Here is a 16,372-nt window from a genome sequence, read left to right on the forward strand (position 1 = left end):
AAATAAAATAAATAGTTCCCATGTTTTTGAACATTGAAGTTCCTTAGAGCTTAATACGGTGGCCGGGAAGTAAAAAACAACATTACAACGTGTGAAACTTTGTAAATTTACATTTTGGAAAATATTTTTACTGATCATAAGACACAATTACATAGGAAAAACGATTTTACCAAGTGTAACGGAGGCCAGCTAGTAAGTGCTGCGCGGACCAGCGGGGTTACATGACCCGGATGGGAGTGAGGTTTAGGGGAGTGAGTGTAACGGAGGCCTGCTAGTAAGTGCTGTGCAGGTAAACCTCACTCATCTTACCTCTAAAGGGGCTCTAGCGACAAAAGCTAGATGCTATGGTCTTTAGCCTCCTTGGTAGAGCAACCAACTCCCATGCGGGAGGTCGCCGGTTCGATACCAGCTCGGAGCAGGTTGGGTGGCGTAGGACCAGCAGTGTTACACAAGGAAGAAACAAATTGACATTTTAGAAAAAATTAACAAGACGCAAAACACTTTTACAAGTCCCAAAACAAATGTACAATTACAGATTCTTTACAGAGTCATCATCAGTCAATTAACAGTCAACAGTTAAAATACGTGGTATCAATTAACAAATACTAGAGCAAAATTACAGCTAATGAATATTACTTACATCTCACTGGTGTTCCTTTCTAATTATTTGTCTAAATAATTATAACTAATGGTCATGTTTCTTAATTAATATAAATACGTTTGTAAGTATTGATTCGTTAATTCACCAGATGTTTGATGCTCAGCCAGTCAGCAAATCTCTATGGGACAAACTTATATTGTGTAATTTATATACCAGATCCATGCCTTTCCTATAGTATAACATACATTGTTCATTAATTAATTTGAGCTATTTTTTGCTGTTGTTGTCTTTAGACTGCATTTTACCATATTCATAGGGTATAACATGTCAAAAACTCAACAAAAGTCAATTGTTAGGCATAATCTTTGGTTTATTCATATAAAGATGTAGTCTTCCGCAATTGTGTTTGTATGGTAAACATTGTAAGCTTTGTTCACCTTGTTAAAGAAGCCATTAAAGCTGCATGACACAATATAAATGAACATTTTAATGATTGAAAATGGTAAAAAAAAACTCAAAATTAATTCTGTATTTAATTAAATGCACAAAACAAACAATGCCTACATGCACAATCAGATAAATTATACAAACCAAACCTTCAGTATGCAAAACATATCAAGTATAAAGGTTAGTTTGCATTTCGCTCTTATATTTGTGTATTTTATTGCTGCGTGCGATCAGTGAAGTCGGTCAGGATCCATTTGTTCAGTCTTGTGTTTTTTGTCTCATGAGTACAGTGTGAGATGCATCCACTACAAAACAAAGCATTGGTTAATCAGCTGTTATAGATAATGATGTTTAATGCTGATTAAATTATTATTTATTATTAAATTATATGTATAAAAGAATTACTTCATTTTCTCCCAGTGTCATGTTTGGCCCCCCAGCAGAGAGTCTCTTGAATGTTTCTGGTGATATTAATAATAATAATAATAAGAGTGATTATGCCATTTATGACAGTGATTAAGAAGATATGGGACTAAAACAGTATAATGAACCATAAAATGAAAAGTACACACATAATTATACACACAATTATAAATATAACACACAATTATAAATAGCAGTCTCACTACTGGTGTAGTACCACACAGTTTTAAACATGCAGTAGTTGAACCACTGATCAAAAAGGCAAATTTGAACAGTTCAGTTCTTGCCAATTGTAGACCCATATCAAAACTCCCATTCCTTTCTAAAGTTTTAGAGAAGGTTGTACACAACTGCAATCATATTTAGACCTACATGGGTTTCAAGAAGTGTTCCAGTCTGGTTTTAAATCTGGCCATAGCACTGAAACAGCACTTGTAAACGTTTGTAATGACCTGTTGCTAGCCACTGATACAGGACATCGCACTGTTCTTTTGCTCTTAGATCTTACAGCTGTTTTTGATACAGTAGACCATAAGATATTAATTTCTCATTTAGAGCACTGTGTTGGTATTAAGGGTACTGCCTTGGAATGGTTTCTGTCATATTTATTTGACAGAAGCTTCTCTGTTCGCTTAGGGGAGTTTATGTCCTCGTCAGGACCTCTCTCATGTGGAGTACCTCAAGGTTCCATTCTTGGACCTATTCTGTTCTCCTTATATCTGCTTCGGTTAGAGTCTATTTGTAGAAAGTATGGGATTTCATTTCATCTTTATGCAGATGATGCACAGCTTTATTTGCCCTTAAAACGGAAAGATGCTGGGTCCATAACACCATTGTTGGACTGTCTTAAAGACAGCTGGCACTAAATATTTTAATGTGCAATGAAGAAAAGACAGAAGTGGTGGTATTTGGGTCCGGGGGAACTCAGGATTGTTTGGATCTTGGTGTGTTAAATCCTTTTGTGAAAGCTAATGTAAAAAAACCTGGGTGTTATTATGGATCGTGAGTGACTTCAAACTGGATGAACAGATTCATTCGGTAGTTAAAGCTAGCTTTTTCCAGTTGAGGCAATAAAGTCTTTTTTTTCTTTTAACGATTTTGAAAGGGTAATACATATTTTTATCTTGACTCAGCTACAGTAGATTATTGTAATGCCCTCTATGTGGGTATTAGCCATACCTCCGTTACTCATAGTACTGTCGCCTCACAGCAAGAAAGTCGCTGGTTCGAGCCTCAGCTTGGTCAGTTGGCATTTCTGTGTGGAGTTTGCATGTTCTCCCTGAGTTCGCGTGTGGGTTTCCTCTGGGTGCTCCGGTTTCCCCCACAGTCAAAAGACATGCAGTACAGGTGAATTGGGTAGGCTTAATTGTCCGTAGTGTAAGAGTGTGAGTGAGTGTGTTTGGATGTTTCCCAGAGATGGGTATCGGCCGGAAGGGCATCCGCTGCATAAAACATGTGCTGGATAAGTTGGCGGTTCATTCCAAAATGGTACAATGTTTTACCAAAGAAGGTACAAACCCTTGTCACTGCGGCAGTACCTTTTTATGGGACACAATTGTACCTTAAGACAAAGAAACAGATTTGTACCATTAAAGACATTTTGCTACTGAATATCCAAAATGCGCCAATTTATTTTTTAGTAAATATAAAACATCAAATACATTTATTAAACTTTTTAAAAAAGGTTTCTTTTTATATAAATGCACCTTTTCCCTTTACAATAAAGAATAAAAAAACACTTTAACATAAATCTAAATATTTATTTTTGCTAAACATTTCACACTTTTCACACAAACGGTACAGAAATACATAATCCCAATATAAAACATTGTTTTATTTCTCCAATTTTCCCGCAATACCTTTGTAATCACTTTAAAGTTCATTTAATTTACTTCATTTTAAAATAGAAATAGAATTATGCAACAGTATTGTAATGAGATATGCTCAATGTTTGATTAGTTTCACAATAGTAAAATGTCTGCATGAACACTTTGCATATGTAGGACTTTTGCCAGCTCACGCGTGTAGTGGAAAGCAAACGCCAAAAGGTGCAGATATCAATAATGAAACTAATATTTATCAGAAAATACTTAACAAATGTTGATTAAAAATGCCTTAAATGTTTAGTTCACATTAGCTATAGTTTTGTTTTACCCGTTGTTTGGTATTATAGAACTTAATTAATGTTTATGAGATTGTTTAAACATGTTTTTAAATGATGATTTATATTTTAATATGGAAATTATTCATAAATCACTTTGCCTTTCCAGTCATATTTATTTTCATAGATATTGTAATAAAGGAGGAGTCCAACACTTATTTACCTTTTTTATGAGAACAATTGTGTCCCTTCATTTCAGGTGCACCATAAAAGGTACAGAACAGTCTCATAAGAGGTCTTTTCTGTACTATATAAAGTAAACTTTTACAAAGGTACAAAACTGTTCCTTAAGGAGCATTATTTTTACCACCGTGTACCTTTTTTCTGAGAGTGTATATACAATGTAAAAAGTAATGTGTGCCATACATCTGTAAGTAAATGTGGTAAATATATAGTATATTGCATTACACTGTAGTAAAATGCAGAGTTCCAAACATTTCATTCATGTTGTCCCAACACAAATTGATTAAGTAACATAACACATTTAAGTGGATTGAACATAAAAAAATAGATTTCCCAAAACAATATCCAGAATAGTGTTGTTAAAACTTAAATTAGTAGTTTGAACACACAGCAGAAATAACTATTTGAGTGTATGTGAGTTTTATACATTCATTTATTCATTTTCCTTCGGCTTAGTCCCTTATTTATCAGGGGTTGCCACAGCGGAATGAACCGCCAACTACTCCAGCATATGTTTTACACATGTGGATGCCTTTCCAGCTGCAACCCAGAACTGGGAAACACCCATACACACTCATTCACACACACACACGCATACACACACACACACGCACGCACGCACGCACGCACGCACACACACACACACACACACACACACACACACACACACACACATATTACGGCCAATTTAGCTCATCCAATTCCCCTATAGCGCATGTGTTTGGACTGTGGGAGAAACCGGAGCAACCGGAGAAAACCCACGCCAACACGGGGAGAACATGCAAACTCCACACAGAAATACCAACTGACCCAGCCGGGACTCAAACCAGTAACCTTCTTGCTGTGAGGCGGCAGTGCTAACCACTGAACCACCATCCTGCCCGAGTTTTATAAAGTTTTGCTTTATAAAAATGCATGGAAAGTTATATCTTATATTTAATACTGTGCATCTAGTAGTGTCATTAGGATTTTTTGCACGCAATATTCAAGAAGTGTACTGAATAACCAGCACAAAACAACAGGATAAAGTTAGAGACTCACTGGCCATGCAGTCCATGCGCAGCACAAGCACAATAAAGTTTTCCAGAGAAATTTCCCCATTAGAGTCAGCGTATCGGAGAGCCATGAGATTCAGCATACCGTCACTCAATACAAACCCTGAAAAACACAAAAGTATGAGCACATCCGCTCTAAAATTAAGTACATTCGATGGTATTGTAAAACATATGTAGGAATTTCAAGAGTTCACACTTAGCTGATGATTGATTATAAAGCTTGTTTAGCATGCTGTGCCACGAAAGGGCCCTGAGCTCATAAGATCCCAGAGCCCGGGGCTCCCTCCCATTTGCAAGGTGAGAGGGGAGTTTGAGCTCAGGTAGATCTCGAGGACTCCCCTGCTGTAGTAGCTAATGAACAGATAGTGATTGCTCTTAAGAGATAACTACTTACTAGGAGCATGTCTATGGTGCCAATTTGGATTAGTCAATTAACTTAAGTTGCATGTTTTTGACGGGAACCGGTTTATAGCGGCTTAGGAATCCTCTGATTGGTGGATCATAAATTGAATAATGCGGGGTCGGCTGATAATCATAAGCATGTGATCCTCTTGAAATTAGTTTATAAGTAAACTTCACTTAGTGAAAGTAAGTTACCTGCAACTTTAAGAGCATTTCGGAGTTCATTCACAGACAGACTTCCAGTGTGTGACACATCCATGTCGTAGAAAATATCCTAAATAACAAGGCCACAGATGTAATTGCAACCCATTTGACTTAATTGCAACTTACTTGTACTTGTATTTTTTTTAAATATATTTATGATCTGTTTTTTGTCCTGTCTCTGTTATCCTGTTGCACTGTAGAAGCTCTGTCACCAAAACAAATTCCTCGTATGTGTGAACATACCTGGCAATAAAGCTCTTTCTGATTCTGATTGCACAATATTTAATTGAATATTTATTTTTAGAAAAAGTAAAAAAAAAAAGGCACTTTAGCTCTCAAAAGACATTTAATTGGAATTAGACAAATGTAATAGTCAATTAAACCTGTCTTTTGAGAGCTAGAATGGCAATGCGCTGATTTTTTAATTGTGTTTGGCTTGATCGTGCACCTGCCTTTAAGATTTTACTAAAGGAGTTGGCGTGCCAACATATGGTGCAACACATGGTCAGGGCGTCCTGAGCTCGAATCCCAGCTTGAGGACATTTCCCTACCCCCCCCCCCCTCTCTCTCTCTCTCTCTCTCTCTCCAACTTCGCTTCCTGTCTCAATACTGTCCTATCTAATAAAGGCAAAAAGGCCAAAAATAAATCTTTAAAAAAAATGGTGCGCACACTGATGTTTTTCTTTAAATACTTACTTTTCCTCAAAAGTGTTTTAATTGAACATGTTAAACATGAAACATGCACTACAGATAGTTTTACCTTTTGCTCTTTTTTAGACAACAAACAGAAGTCAGAATTAGTAGCCCCCTTGTATATTTTTCTCCCAATTTCTGTTTAACGGAGAGAAGATTTCTTTAACACATTTCTAATCATAATAGTTTTAATAACTCATCTCTAATAACTGATTTATTTTATCTTTGCCATGATGACAGTAAATAATATTTGACTAGATATTCTTCAAGATTCTAGTATTCAGCTTAACTTAGTAGCGTAAACACAGAAAAAAGATGAAAATGATACTTAATATGAACATGATAATTGAAGCTGAATGTATATCAGTCAGTGTGTTTCATTTACCTTTAGAAAAACAGCTCGTTTCCACAAACGAAGGCATTCAAATTCACTGAGTCTCCCTGTGACACTGAGCTGAACTGAGCTGTTAAAGAGAAACCTGAAACACGCTCTTCTAATAGTTACAAAATTCAAACAAAATGCAGAAGTAAAACCCTTTTGCCACTCAAATCCGCCACAGTAGAGGATACATCCATCAGAGCCACCAGACTCTTACACAAATCCACACTGAATCCTGTTGTTTTCTGTGAACGTCCTGAAAGATCAGACAATAAACATACACAGAGAATCAAAAACAGCAGCGTGAGCTTATATTGACACCTTATACTGAGCTTGAACTTGAGCTTGAACATTACCTGCATGAAGATTCTCATTCAGGAGTTTCTGAAGCCTTTCAGCGTCCACTTCATTGTACTAATATGATCAGACAATTAGGATTTTAGTTACATAATATTAAGAAATGTTAATAATAAACATGTTCTCGTGTGTTTGACTTCTAGTTCACAGCAGATCTCACAACTCGACCTACAATTAGAAGGATACAAAGTTAGCGTTAGTTCTACTATAAAAGATCTGGGTGTCATATTAGACAGCAATTTAACTTTTAAAAATCATATCTCCTATGTCACAAAAACTGCTTTCTTTCATCTGAGAAATATCGCTAAGTTACGAAGTATGCTATCCATCTCAGATGGAGAAAAGCTAGTCCATGCTTTTATGACTTCTAAGCTGGACTACTGTAATGCTCTGTTTAATCCTCACCATACTAACATAATCAGACTATTAGAATTTGATTTACATAATATTCAGAAATTTAAATAATAAACACCTTCTAGTTTGTTTGACCTCTTATTTGTTTAAGATCTCAGAACTCAAGACTTCTGGTAGTACCCAGAAAAGCAAAGTCCACTAAAGGAGGTCGAGCCTTCTCATATATGGCTCCTAAATTCTGGAATAGCCTTCCTGATAATTCCAGAGGCTCAGACACACTTTCTCAGTTCAAAACAAGATTAAAGACCTATGTTTTTAGTAAAGCATACACTCAATACACTCAACTTTAGGATGAATTCAACTTGAATTTAATTGAAGTTTGACCTGTTACATTCAGTATATTTCAGAATATAATGTTGGAAAATCACTTGTACCTTATCCGCATATTGCAGAAACAGCTGGAAGGATTCATCATTATCTCTGGGAATCATCTGAAAAATATGAAGACAATTTGAAGAAATGCATTATGAAACTATTCCTTTTGACATCTCCGAGTGAAAACATAGACTGAACTTCAGACCGCAGGTGATCTGATCCGATAAACTCGCACATCTTTAGCCATCATTCCAACAAAGATGTTTTCACACTGCATGACTATCTGGCGTAGCAGTCCTCAACTAGGGGCGCCCACCCACTCTTCACTTTCGTCCATGACACCTCCCCATCGCCCCCACCCGCTCTTCAATTTTGTATGGTATGTGACACAACCCCCTTCTCCCGCTCTTCACTTTCGTTCATGACAACCGCCCGACCCCCTTCCCCCACCAACCCCTATTCACTTTCGTCCGTGACACAACCCCCCCTCCCGTTCTTCACTTTCATCCACGAAAACCGCCCAACCCACTTGCCCCACCAACCCCTATTCACTTTTGTCCACGACACACCCCCCCTCCCGCTCTTCACATTCGTCCACGACAACCACCAGACCCCCTTCCCCCACCAAGCCCCTATTCACTTTCATCCACGACACTACTCTCCCACCTCCCGCTCTTCAGTTTCATCCACAACGGCCGCCCGACCCCCTTCCCCTACCAAACCCTATTCACTTTCGTCCATGACATAATCCTCCCACCTCCCACTCTTCATTTTCGTCCAGGACAACCGCCTGACCCCCTTCCCCCACCAACCCCTATTCACTTTTGTCCATGACAAAACCCCCCTACCACTATTAACTTTCATCCACGACAACCAGCCGACCCCCTTCCCCCACCAACGGCTATTCACTTTCGTCCATGACACAACTCTCCCACCTCCCGCTCTTCACTTTCGCCCACAACAACCGCCCGACCCCCTTCCCCCATCAACCCCTATTCACTTTCGTCTATGACACAACCCTACAACCTCCCGCTCTTCACTTTCGTTCATGAAAACCGCCCGACCCCCTTTCCCCACCAACTCCTATTCACTTTCGTCCGTGACACAACCCCCCCTCCCGTTCTTCACTTTCATCCACGAAAACCGCCCAACCCACTTGCCCCACCAACCCCTATTCACTTTTGTCCACGACACACCCCCCCTCCCGCTCTTCACATTCGTCCACGACAACCACCAGACCCCCTTCCCCCACCAAGCCCCTATTCACTTTCATCCACGACACTATCCTCCCACCTCCCGCTCTTCAGTTTCATCCACAACGGCTGCCCGACCCCCTTCCCCTACCAAACCCTATTCACTTTCGTCCATGACATAATCCTCCCACCTCCCACTCTTCACTTTCGTCCAGGACAACCGCCTGACCCCCTTCCTCCACCAACCCCTATTCACTTTTGTCCATGACACAAACCCCCCTACCACTATTAACTTTCATCCACGACAACCAGCCGACCCCCTTCCCCCACCAACGGCTATTCACTTTCGTCCATGACACAACCCTCCCACCTCCCGCTCTTCACTTTTGTCCACGACAACTGCCCAACCCCCTTCCCCCACCAACCCCTTTTCACTTTCGTCTATGACACAACCCTACAACCTCCCGCTCTTTACTTTCGTCCAGAACAACCGCCCGACCCCCTTCCCCCACCAACCCCTATTCAATTTTGTCCATGACACTACCCTCCCCCACCTCCCGCTCTTCACTTTCGTCCACAACAACCGCCCGACCTCCTTCCCCCACCAACCCCCTTTCACTTTCGTCCACGACACAACCCTCCCACCTTCCACTCTTCACTTTCGTCCACGACAACCGGCCGACCCCCTTCCCCCACCAATGGCTATTCACTTTTATCCACGACACAACTCTCCCACCTCCCACTCTTCACTTTCGTCCACGACAACCGGCCGACCCCCTTCCCCCACCAATGGCTATTCACTTTTATCCACGACACAACTCTCCCACCTCCCACTCTTCACTTTTGTCCACGACAACCGCCCAACCCCCCTCCCCCACCAATCCCTATTCACTTTCGTCTGCGACACAACCCCCCCTTGCATCTCTTTTCTTTGGTCCGCGACAACTGCCTGACCCCCTTCCCCCACTTACCCATATTTACTTTCATCAGCGACACAACCCCTCCCCTGCCATGCACTCTTCACTTTCGTCCATGACACCCAACCACCCACCACTGCTCTTCACTTTTATGACACTATGAGGAGGGCACGGTCATCGTTTGCCTAGAGTGGCAGTTAAGCTTGCACCCACACTGACTGTTCCTCACGTGAAAGAGCACCCTTTTTCCTGTGATTTCAGGCAATTGTCTGTGATCTTTTACAACCTGTCAGTGTGTCAAAATCAGGGGTAAAATCATGCAGTCTAAACTCGGCATAAACGAAAGCAGGAGATGCTTCCTGTTACATATTGAGTAACATTATTTTGACAATGCTAGTGTGTATTGTTCCTGTGTGTGTTGTATCCTCTATCTGTCTCTTTTTCTCTCTCTCTCCACATGAGCGGAGATCAGGTGCAGCTGTGAGAGGGGCGGCGCCAGTTATAAAAGCGTGCTGTTTCAATTCAATTCAATTCAATTCACCTTTATTTGTATAGCGCTTATACAATGTAGATTGTGTCAAAGCAGCTTCACATAAAAGGTCACAGTAAATAGGAACAGTGTAGTTAAGTTTGTAGTGTTTAAGTTCAGTTCAGTTTAGCTCAGTTCAGTGTGGTTTAATAATCACTACTGAGAGTCCAAATATTGAAGAGCAAATCCAACGATGCGCAGCTCTACAGATCCTGAACCATGCAAGCCAGTGGCGACAGCGGAGAGGGAAAAAAAACTTCACTAAAGGCGGAAGTGAAGAAAAAAAACCTTGAGAGAAACCAGGCTCAGTTGGGCACGACCATTTTAATTTCTCCGCTGGCCAAACGTCTTGTGCAGAGCTGTAGTCTCAGTGGCGGAGGCTGGAAGCTGGCCTCAGCGAAGACTCGTCTGTCTCTGGAGCGTCATAGGAAACAGTCTCATGTTCTCCACTCTTCCATGACCATCGCAGTAGCTGCTCAGGATTCGGCCTGGTCCAGGATATGGAAACCTTGGGATCATCTCGTCGTTGGTCTTGGATCGAATCAGTGACTCTGCATGTTTGCGCTCTTCATCGAGTTCTCTTCCTGTTTCCCCTCGCTGTTGTGTGTGTGAGCAGATCGCTCTAAGTTCTCTGTGTGGCAGTGATATCTTTCTGTCTGAAACCTTTTTCCAAAGTCACCTGGTGAGATACTCTGTTAAATACGGTACTAGGACGGTATTCTGTGTTAGCTGTGGCTAAATGTTTACTTACTGCTGAAAGATCTAAGGGAAGGCCCCTTTTTCTTTTGTCCAGTTTTCTCCTGTTTAATGGATAGTTATGGAGGTCAGAATTGTTTTTCATTTACGGAACTTTATTTTCGGTTTTAGGTAAGAAATTTAATAATAGGTAGCGTACCTTGTTTTGTTTATTGTTTTGGCCTTTTTGTTCCCTGGTTCCTATACTGGAATTTTTGTTTAATAAATTTGTTATCCCTTTTTCGCAACTTGGCCTGTGTGTGAGTGCTTGGGGAACAGGAACGGGGACTCCGGGTCACCTCTTTTAATAGCGGTCATCCTTAACCTTATGTGCGTAGCGAGGTGCAGCCGCTACGTAACACTTCCTAAAAGCGAGAGATGTGTAACAAAGTAAATGTAGCGAAGAGTAAAGTTTTTTTACTTGACTAAGAGTCAAAGTACAATCTTTAAATGTACTCAAAAAGTTACCCAACAATTTTACTCAAGTAAATGTAACGAAGTAATGTGATTTGTTACTACCCATGTCTGCAAACTATTCACAATTCTAGAATCGCCCATGTACAGTATATACTTTCATAACGTATAACAATGACAAAACAATGGCCCAAGTGGTGATGTACCTTAGTTCTTGTGATGCCGTATCCAGAAGTGTCTCTAAACACAAAAACAAAAGGTTTGAAGTTCAACAATCCTACTAAAAACATCACTAAAGCTCTGCAAACTCTTACTCAATGATGGTTTCTGTCTTTGAATAGACCGTCAGAAGGAAAGACGAGGCTTCATTTGGCTGGAAAGTTGAGGGAACGATGAGATAGTCGCCTGCTTTAAATCTGAAAAACTCCATCACCTCCCGAGCATTGAGAAACGATTCATTTTTTCCAACGACACGAGCGTTTCTGAAGAACGAGGCAGGGAATTTTTCCTTTTGGTCCTTTAACTGGTGAATAAGGAACATATTGATTATCGTGCCCTTGCAAAACATACTGAAAAATCCGGAATGTGTTCAATACGTACATGAGCTGGCACCTGCAAAACAAACAGACAACTGTTTTAAAAGTATTGCAAAATCCAAACCCCATCAAGGTGTCACAATGCACTTTTACCCACCTCATAAATGTTAAAGCCGATGTGGAAATTGGTTGCCAAGTGTCTGTTTCTCTTGTGAGATTTCTGAATGAGAGACACCAGGAGATTTGCAGAGGATTTATCTCTAGGATCTTCAACAGTCTCTTTTAGAGTCACACGATATTGAGGATTCTTCGAAAAACTGTCTATGAATGCACAAAAACAGATTGGCAGTGCTTTTAAAAGAAGTGACCTAACACAGCTTGTTTAGTTGTCATCGCAACTTCACTTAGGAAATAGAACTGTTTCAAGTCTTAAGTAAGCATTAAGATGCAAAGATTCTGTAAGACTAAGCTGCAATTAATCATGTAACCAGTTAAGAAATATCCTGCTGAAGTGTGATGTGCCAAAAGCACTTCATAAAGCCTTTGGAATGTCAGTCAGTGACTTACAACTCCAGTTAGCCTACTCACACTATACTCTACTGCACTAACCTGATTTGACCAGGCAGGACATGTTCCTGGATTAACATCAATGTTGATCCTGGAACAACATTCCAATCAGCCAGTCAGAATTAAGGGATACGTTTACCGTTTATGTTAAGTTTAGGCTTACGGTTAGGTTTATACACATCTAAATTACTGTTTTCCAGCTATTACTCACCTCTGATTGTGGGAATAATTACAGTTATGGTTGGGTTTAGCGGTAGGGAATGGGTATGGATTATATTTTCTAACAATAATGATATTCCAGGATCAACAATGTTAGGATGTTCAAGCATCTTACTTGGCAAATCATGCTGTGCACTGTACTGTGTATCTGTTTAGTGTGGTAGAGTCAGTAAAGATGTGAAATGGGAGTAAAAATAAATGCATTTCAGTGCTTAGGTGATTGCTTACAAAATACCAAACAGTAATAATAATAATATTTATTCAATCATTTTTCCTTCAGCTTAGTCTATTTATTAATGAGGGGTCGCCACAGCGGAATGAACCGCCAACTATTCCAGCATATGTTTTACACAGCGGATGCCCTGTCATGTTTTGTCTGGTGCAAACAGCCACATTGCTTATCACTACAAATCTCATCACGTAGCGTGTTGTTCGGACAAGGGGTTACAATCGCCGCATTTCCACTGTCAGGCCAGTGCGATCCAGGGCTTTTATCGGGCTGGTCTATGAACCATCAACTTATCCAGCATATGTTTTACACAGCGGATGCCCTTCCAGCTGCAACCCAGTACTGGGAAACACACTCATTCACACACAAGCTCACACACTACGGCCAATTTAGCTTATTCAATTCCCCTATAGCGCATGTGTTTAAACTGTGAGGGAAACCGGAGCACCTGGAGGAAACCCATGCCAACATGGGGAGAACATGCAAACTCCACACAGAAATGCCAACTGACCCTGCCAGAATTCGAACCAGTAGCCTAATGTTTTTAGGGCATCAAATGTGTAAAACAGATGCCAGAATAGTTGGTGGTTCATTCCATTGTGGCGACCCCTGATAAATCAGGGACTAGGTCGAAGGAAGGGGGGGGGGGGTATTTATTAAAACACAAAGCATAAAAATGCATAGAAATTACCTTGGTATTCAACAGGATAAAAAAGGAAAGTGTGACTTTTCAAAATAACATGATTGTACTTTGTTGTCAGAAAGAAAAAGCCAGAACTCTGAGTGTATATCTTAAAATGAGCAATTTCTGTCTTCATTTCTCATGTCATTCACAAAATTTGTTTAAAACGTGTTTATAACTTGTAATTCCAAGATATGAAGTCATCATCATCATCATTTTCATCCGCTTATCCGGAGCCGGGTCGCGGGGGCAGCAGTCTTAGGAGAGAACTCCAGACTTCCCCCTCCCCAGACACTTCCTCCAGAACCTCAGGGGGGAGCCAGAGGCGTTCCCAGGCCAGCCGAGAGACATAGTCCCTCCAGAGTGTCTTGGGTCTTCCCCGAGGCCTCCTCCCGGTGGGCCATGGCTGGAACACCTCCATAGGTCGGCATCCAGGAGGCATCTAAAACAGATGCCTGAGCCCCCTCAGCTGACTTCTCTCGATGTGGAGGAGCAGTGGCTCTACTCCGAACTCTTCCCGGGCATCAGAGCTCCTCACCCTATCTATAAGCGTGCGCCCTGCCACCCTGCAAAGTACACTAATTTCAGCCGCTTGTATCCGAGATCTTGTCCTTTCAGCCATAACCCAAAGCTCATGACCATAGGTGAGAGTAGGAACGTGGATTGACCCCTAAATCGAAAGCTTTGCCTTTCGGCTCAGCTCCTTCTTTACCACAACAGACCGCTACATTGGCCGCATTACTGCTGCCGCTGCACCGATCAGCCTGTCAATCTCACGCTCCATCCTTCCCTCACTCGTGAACAAAACCCGAGATATGAAGTCAAAATTCAAAAGTCAGACCAGTGACAATTTCTCACATGTCATTTTTCGGTTTATAACTGAGGATGCCAAGATGAAAAGTCACAAATTTTACACAAATTCTTAGATAGGAGAAGTCAGAATCATAATAAAAGCCTTTGTAGTACTAACAGTGTTGCCAGGGATGCAGTTTTCACACACAATTTTGATCTTTAAAAAAGGTAAGTTGTGAGCTGCCTTATTTTGGGATGTTTTCATAATGTGCTACAGCTGCCAAAATGTTTCATTCTCATCAATACAAAATGAAAAATGAATAGTTTCTTAATGGACATTGATCCCAGAATGCATACCTGGCAACCCACCCAAAAATGCTGTAAAAATAGGTTGGTAATATTAAGGCCCGATCCCAATTCTACCCCTCGTTTTGCGCGTTCCCGTGAAGGGGTAGGGGTGTCCAAATTCTCTTTAGCTTGAAGGCGTAGGGCTAAGGGCTAGCCCTTTGAACAGAGATTTTTCAGGACCACATTCGCAAGCAAGACGTAAGAAAATTTCCCAGAATACACCAGCCACAATGGCAGGATAGTTAAACCCGGAAGTAAGGAGATGCACAAATTAGTATTTTTTTGTCATTATTAACTTCTGTACAGCAGTCCCACAACATTCTGACACTCAAAGACTCTCAAATCCCCTGTCAGAAAAGTCTAGTGGCTGGGAATGAGCTTTTTCCAGTGTCTGCTATAATGTTAATGTTGTTTTGGTGTGTTTACATTGATGAATATGGCCACGATGTAAATGCGCAGTACAGTTACCATCTTATTGCCACATTAGATCATTATGATGACATATTATATGCCTTCAGTGATTTCCTGAAGATTAATACCAAAAAATAAAGCAACTGGAATAACTACAGCAGTCGCCATCATCTAATCTCATATGAAGCAAGAGATAGATATATCCCATCGCTTAGGGGTACATTTTGAAGCCCTTCGCCTTAACCCCTTGGTTTTAAGGGCCAAGGGGATGGGGAAGGATAGAATTGGGATTGGGCCTAAATCGGATATCTCAGAAAGGTAATTAGAAATATTGTTTAATGTGTAGTACTGTAAGTTAGTCAATACTTTAACAATTATACTGTATCTACAATTATGTTCAGCAAAATGTCAAAGGAGATCTGCTAAGCAGTTCTCTTTGTGGGAATCCAGCAGTTAACAGATTGGAAAAAGAAAAGATGAGCTACTTTTCATTCCTTCTGGTCTGTCACCTTGCCGGAAAATTTTCAAGGATCTGGCAACCCTGAAGACACAACAATACAAACAGTTTTACAGTATATTACCTATGTCATTTGAACAACCTCCAGCTGTTGTTCCCATCACCCATTGGCCCTTGTGCACCTCAGTTTTCCAGGAGGAAGAGAGAGATCTGGCAAGAACATTCACATCTGAACAACAGATATCCATTTCAGAAAAATTCCTGCAGAAATCCTCCATTGACATCCTGCAGAGGCAGAAAACGACTGTAAAAAAGGTGAATACTATGCAGTGCACTGTAATAAATGCTGAATTCTAATCCAGAGAATACATTCATGTTGTCCCTACACAAACAAATTAAGTTAAAAGTGCAGTAGGAGATTTGAGAAAATGCTAACTGTAGCATTAGAAAATAGCATTGAAAACCTCCTAAAGTCATGAACGCACACTAATTAGATGACCAAACAACCTTATAACTAGTGGTGGACAGAGTATTGAAAAATCATACTGAGGTAAACGTACCATTACTTGCCTAGAAATGTAGTGCAAGTAGAGTAAAAGTATCTGTTGTAAATATTACTCAAAGTATGAGTAAAGAGTAGCCCTTTCTGAAGTACTCAAGAGTAGTGAGTATTACGCTGTGAAAAGCTGATGCATTTACTTGTAATTTG

At 40.7% G+C, this 16,372-nt stretch overlaps 1 protein-coding gene across 1 annotated transcript in view; it reads right to left on the minus strand.

Annotated features, from left to right (window-relative positions):
- Positions 1-938: 938 nt before the first annotated feature.
- The window catches only part of zgc:136872 (uncharacterized protein LOC678524 homolog), a 38,380-nt gene continuing 22,946 nt past the window's right edge, over positions 939-16,372 (minus strand). Inside the window, exons 10-22 of the mRNA XM_056477540.1 lie at positions 15,788-15,948; positions 12,116-12,279; positions 12,023-12,034; positions 11,737-11,945; positions 11,629-11,662; positions 7,694-7,750; positions 6,905-6,962; positions 6,740-6,804; positions 6,555-6,623; positions 5,468-5,546; positions 4,857-4,973; positions 1,454-1,509; positions 939-1,353 (exon numbers count right to left, since the gene is read on the minus strand). Coding sequence (XP_056333515.1) covers positions 1,327-1,353; positions 1,454-1,509; positions 4,857-4,973; positions 5,468-5,546; positions 6,555-6,623; positions 6,740-6,804; positions 6,905-6,962; positions 7,694-7,750; positions 11,629-11,662; positions 11,737-11,945; positions 12,023-12,034; positions 12,116-12,279; positions 15,788-15,948 — 1,108 coding nt within the window. The 3' untranslated portion in view covers positions 939-1,326. The remainder of the gene's footprint in view (positions 1,354-1,453; positions 1,510-4,856; positions 4,974-5,467; positions 5,547-6,554; positions 6,624-6,739; positions 6,805-6,904; positions 6,963-7,693; positions 7,751-11,628; positions 11,663-11,736; positions 11,946-12,022; positions 12,035-12,115; positions 12,280-15,787; positions 15,949-16,372) is intronic.

This window comes from Danio aesculapii, chromosome 17 (genome assembly GCF_903798145.1).
Source record: "Danio aesculapii chromosome 17, fDanAes4.1, whole genome shotgun sequence".
Taxonomy (NCBI): Eukaryota; Metazoa; Chordata; class Actinopteri; order Cypriniformes; family Danionidae; genus Danio; species Danio aesculapii.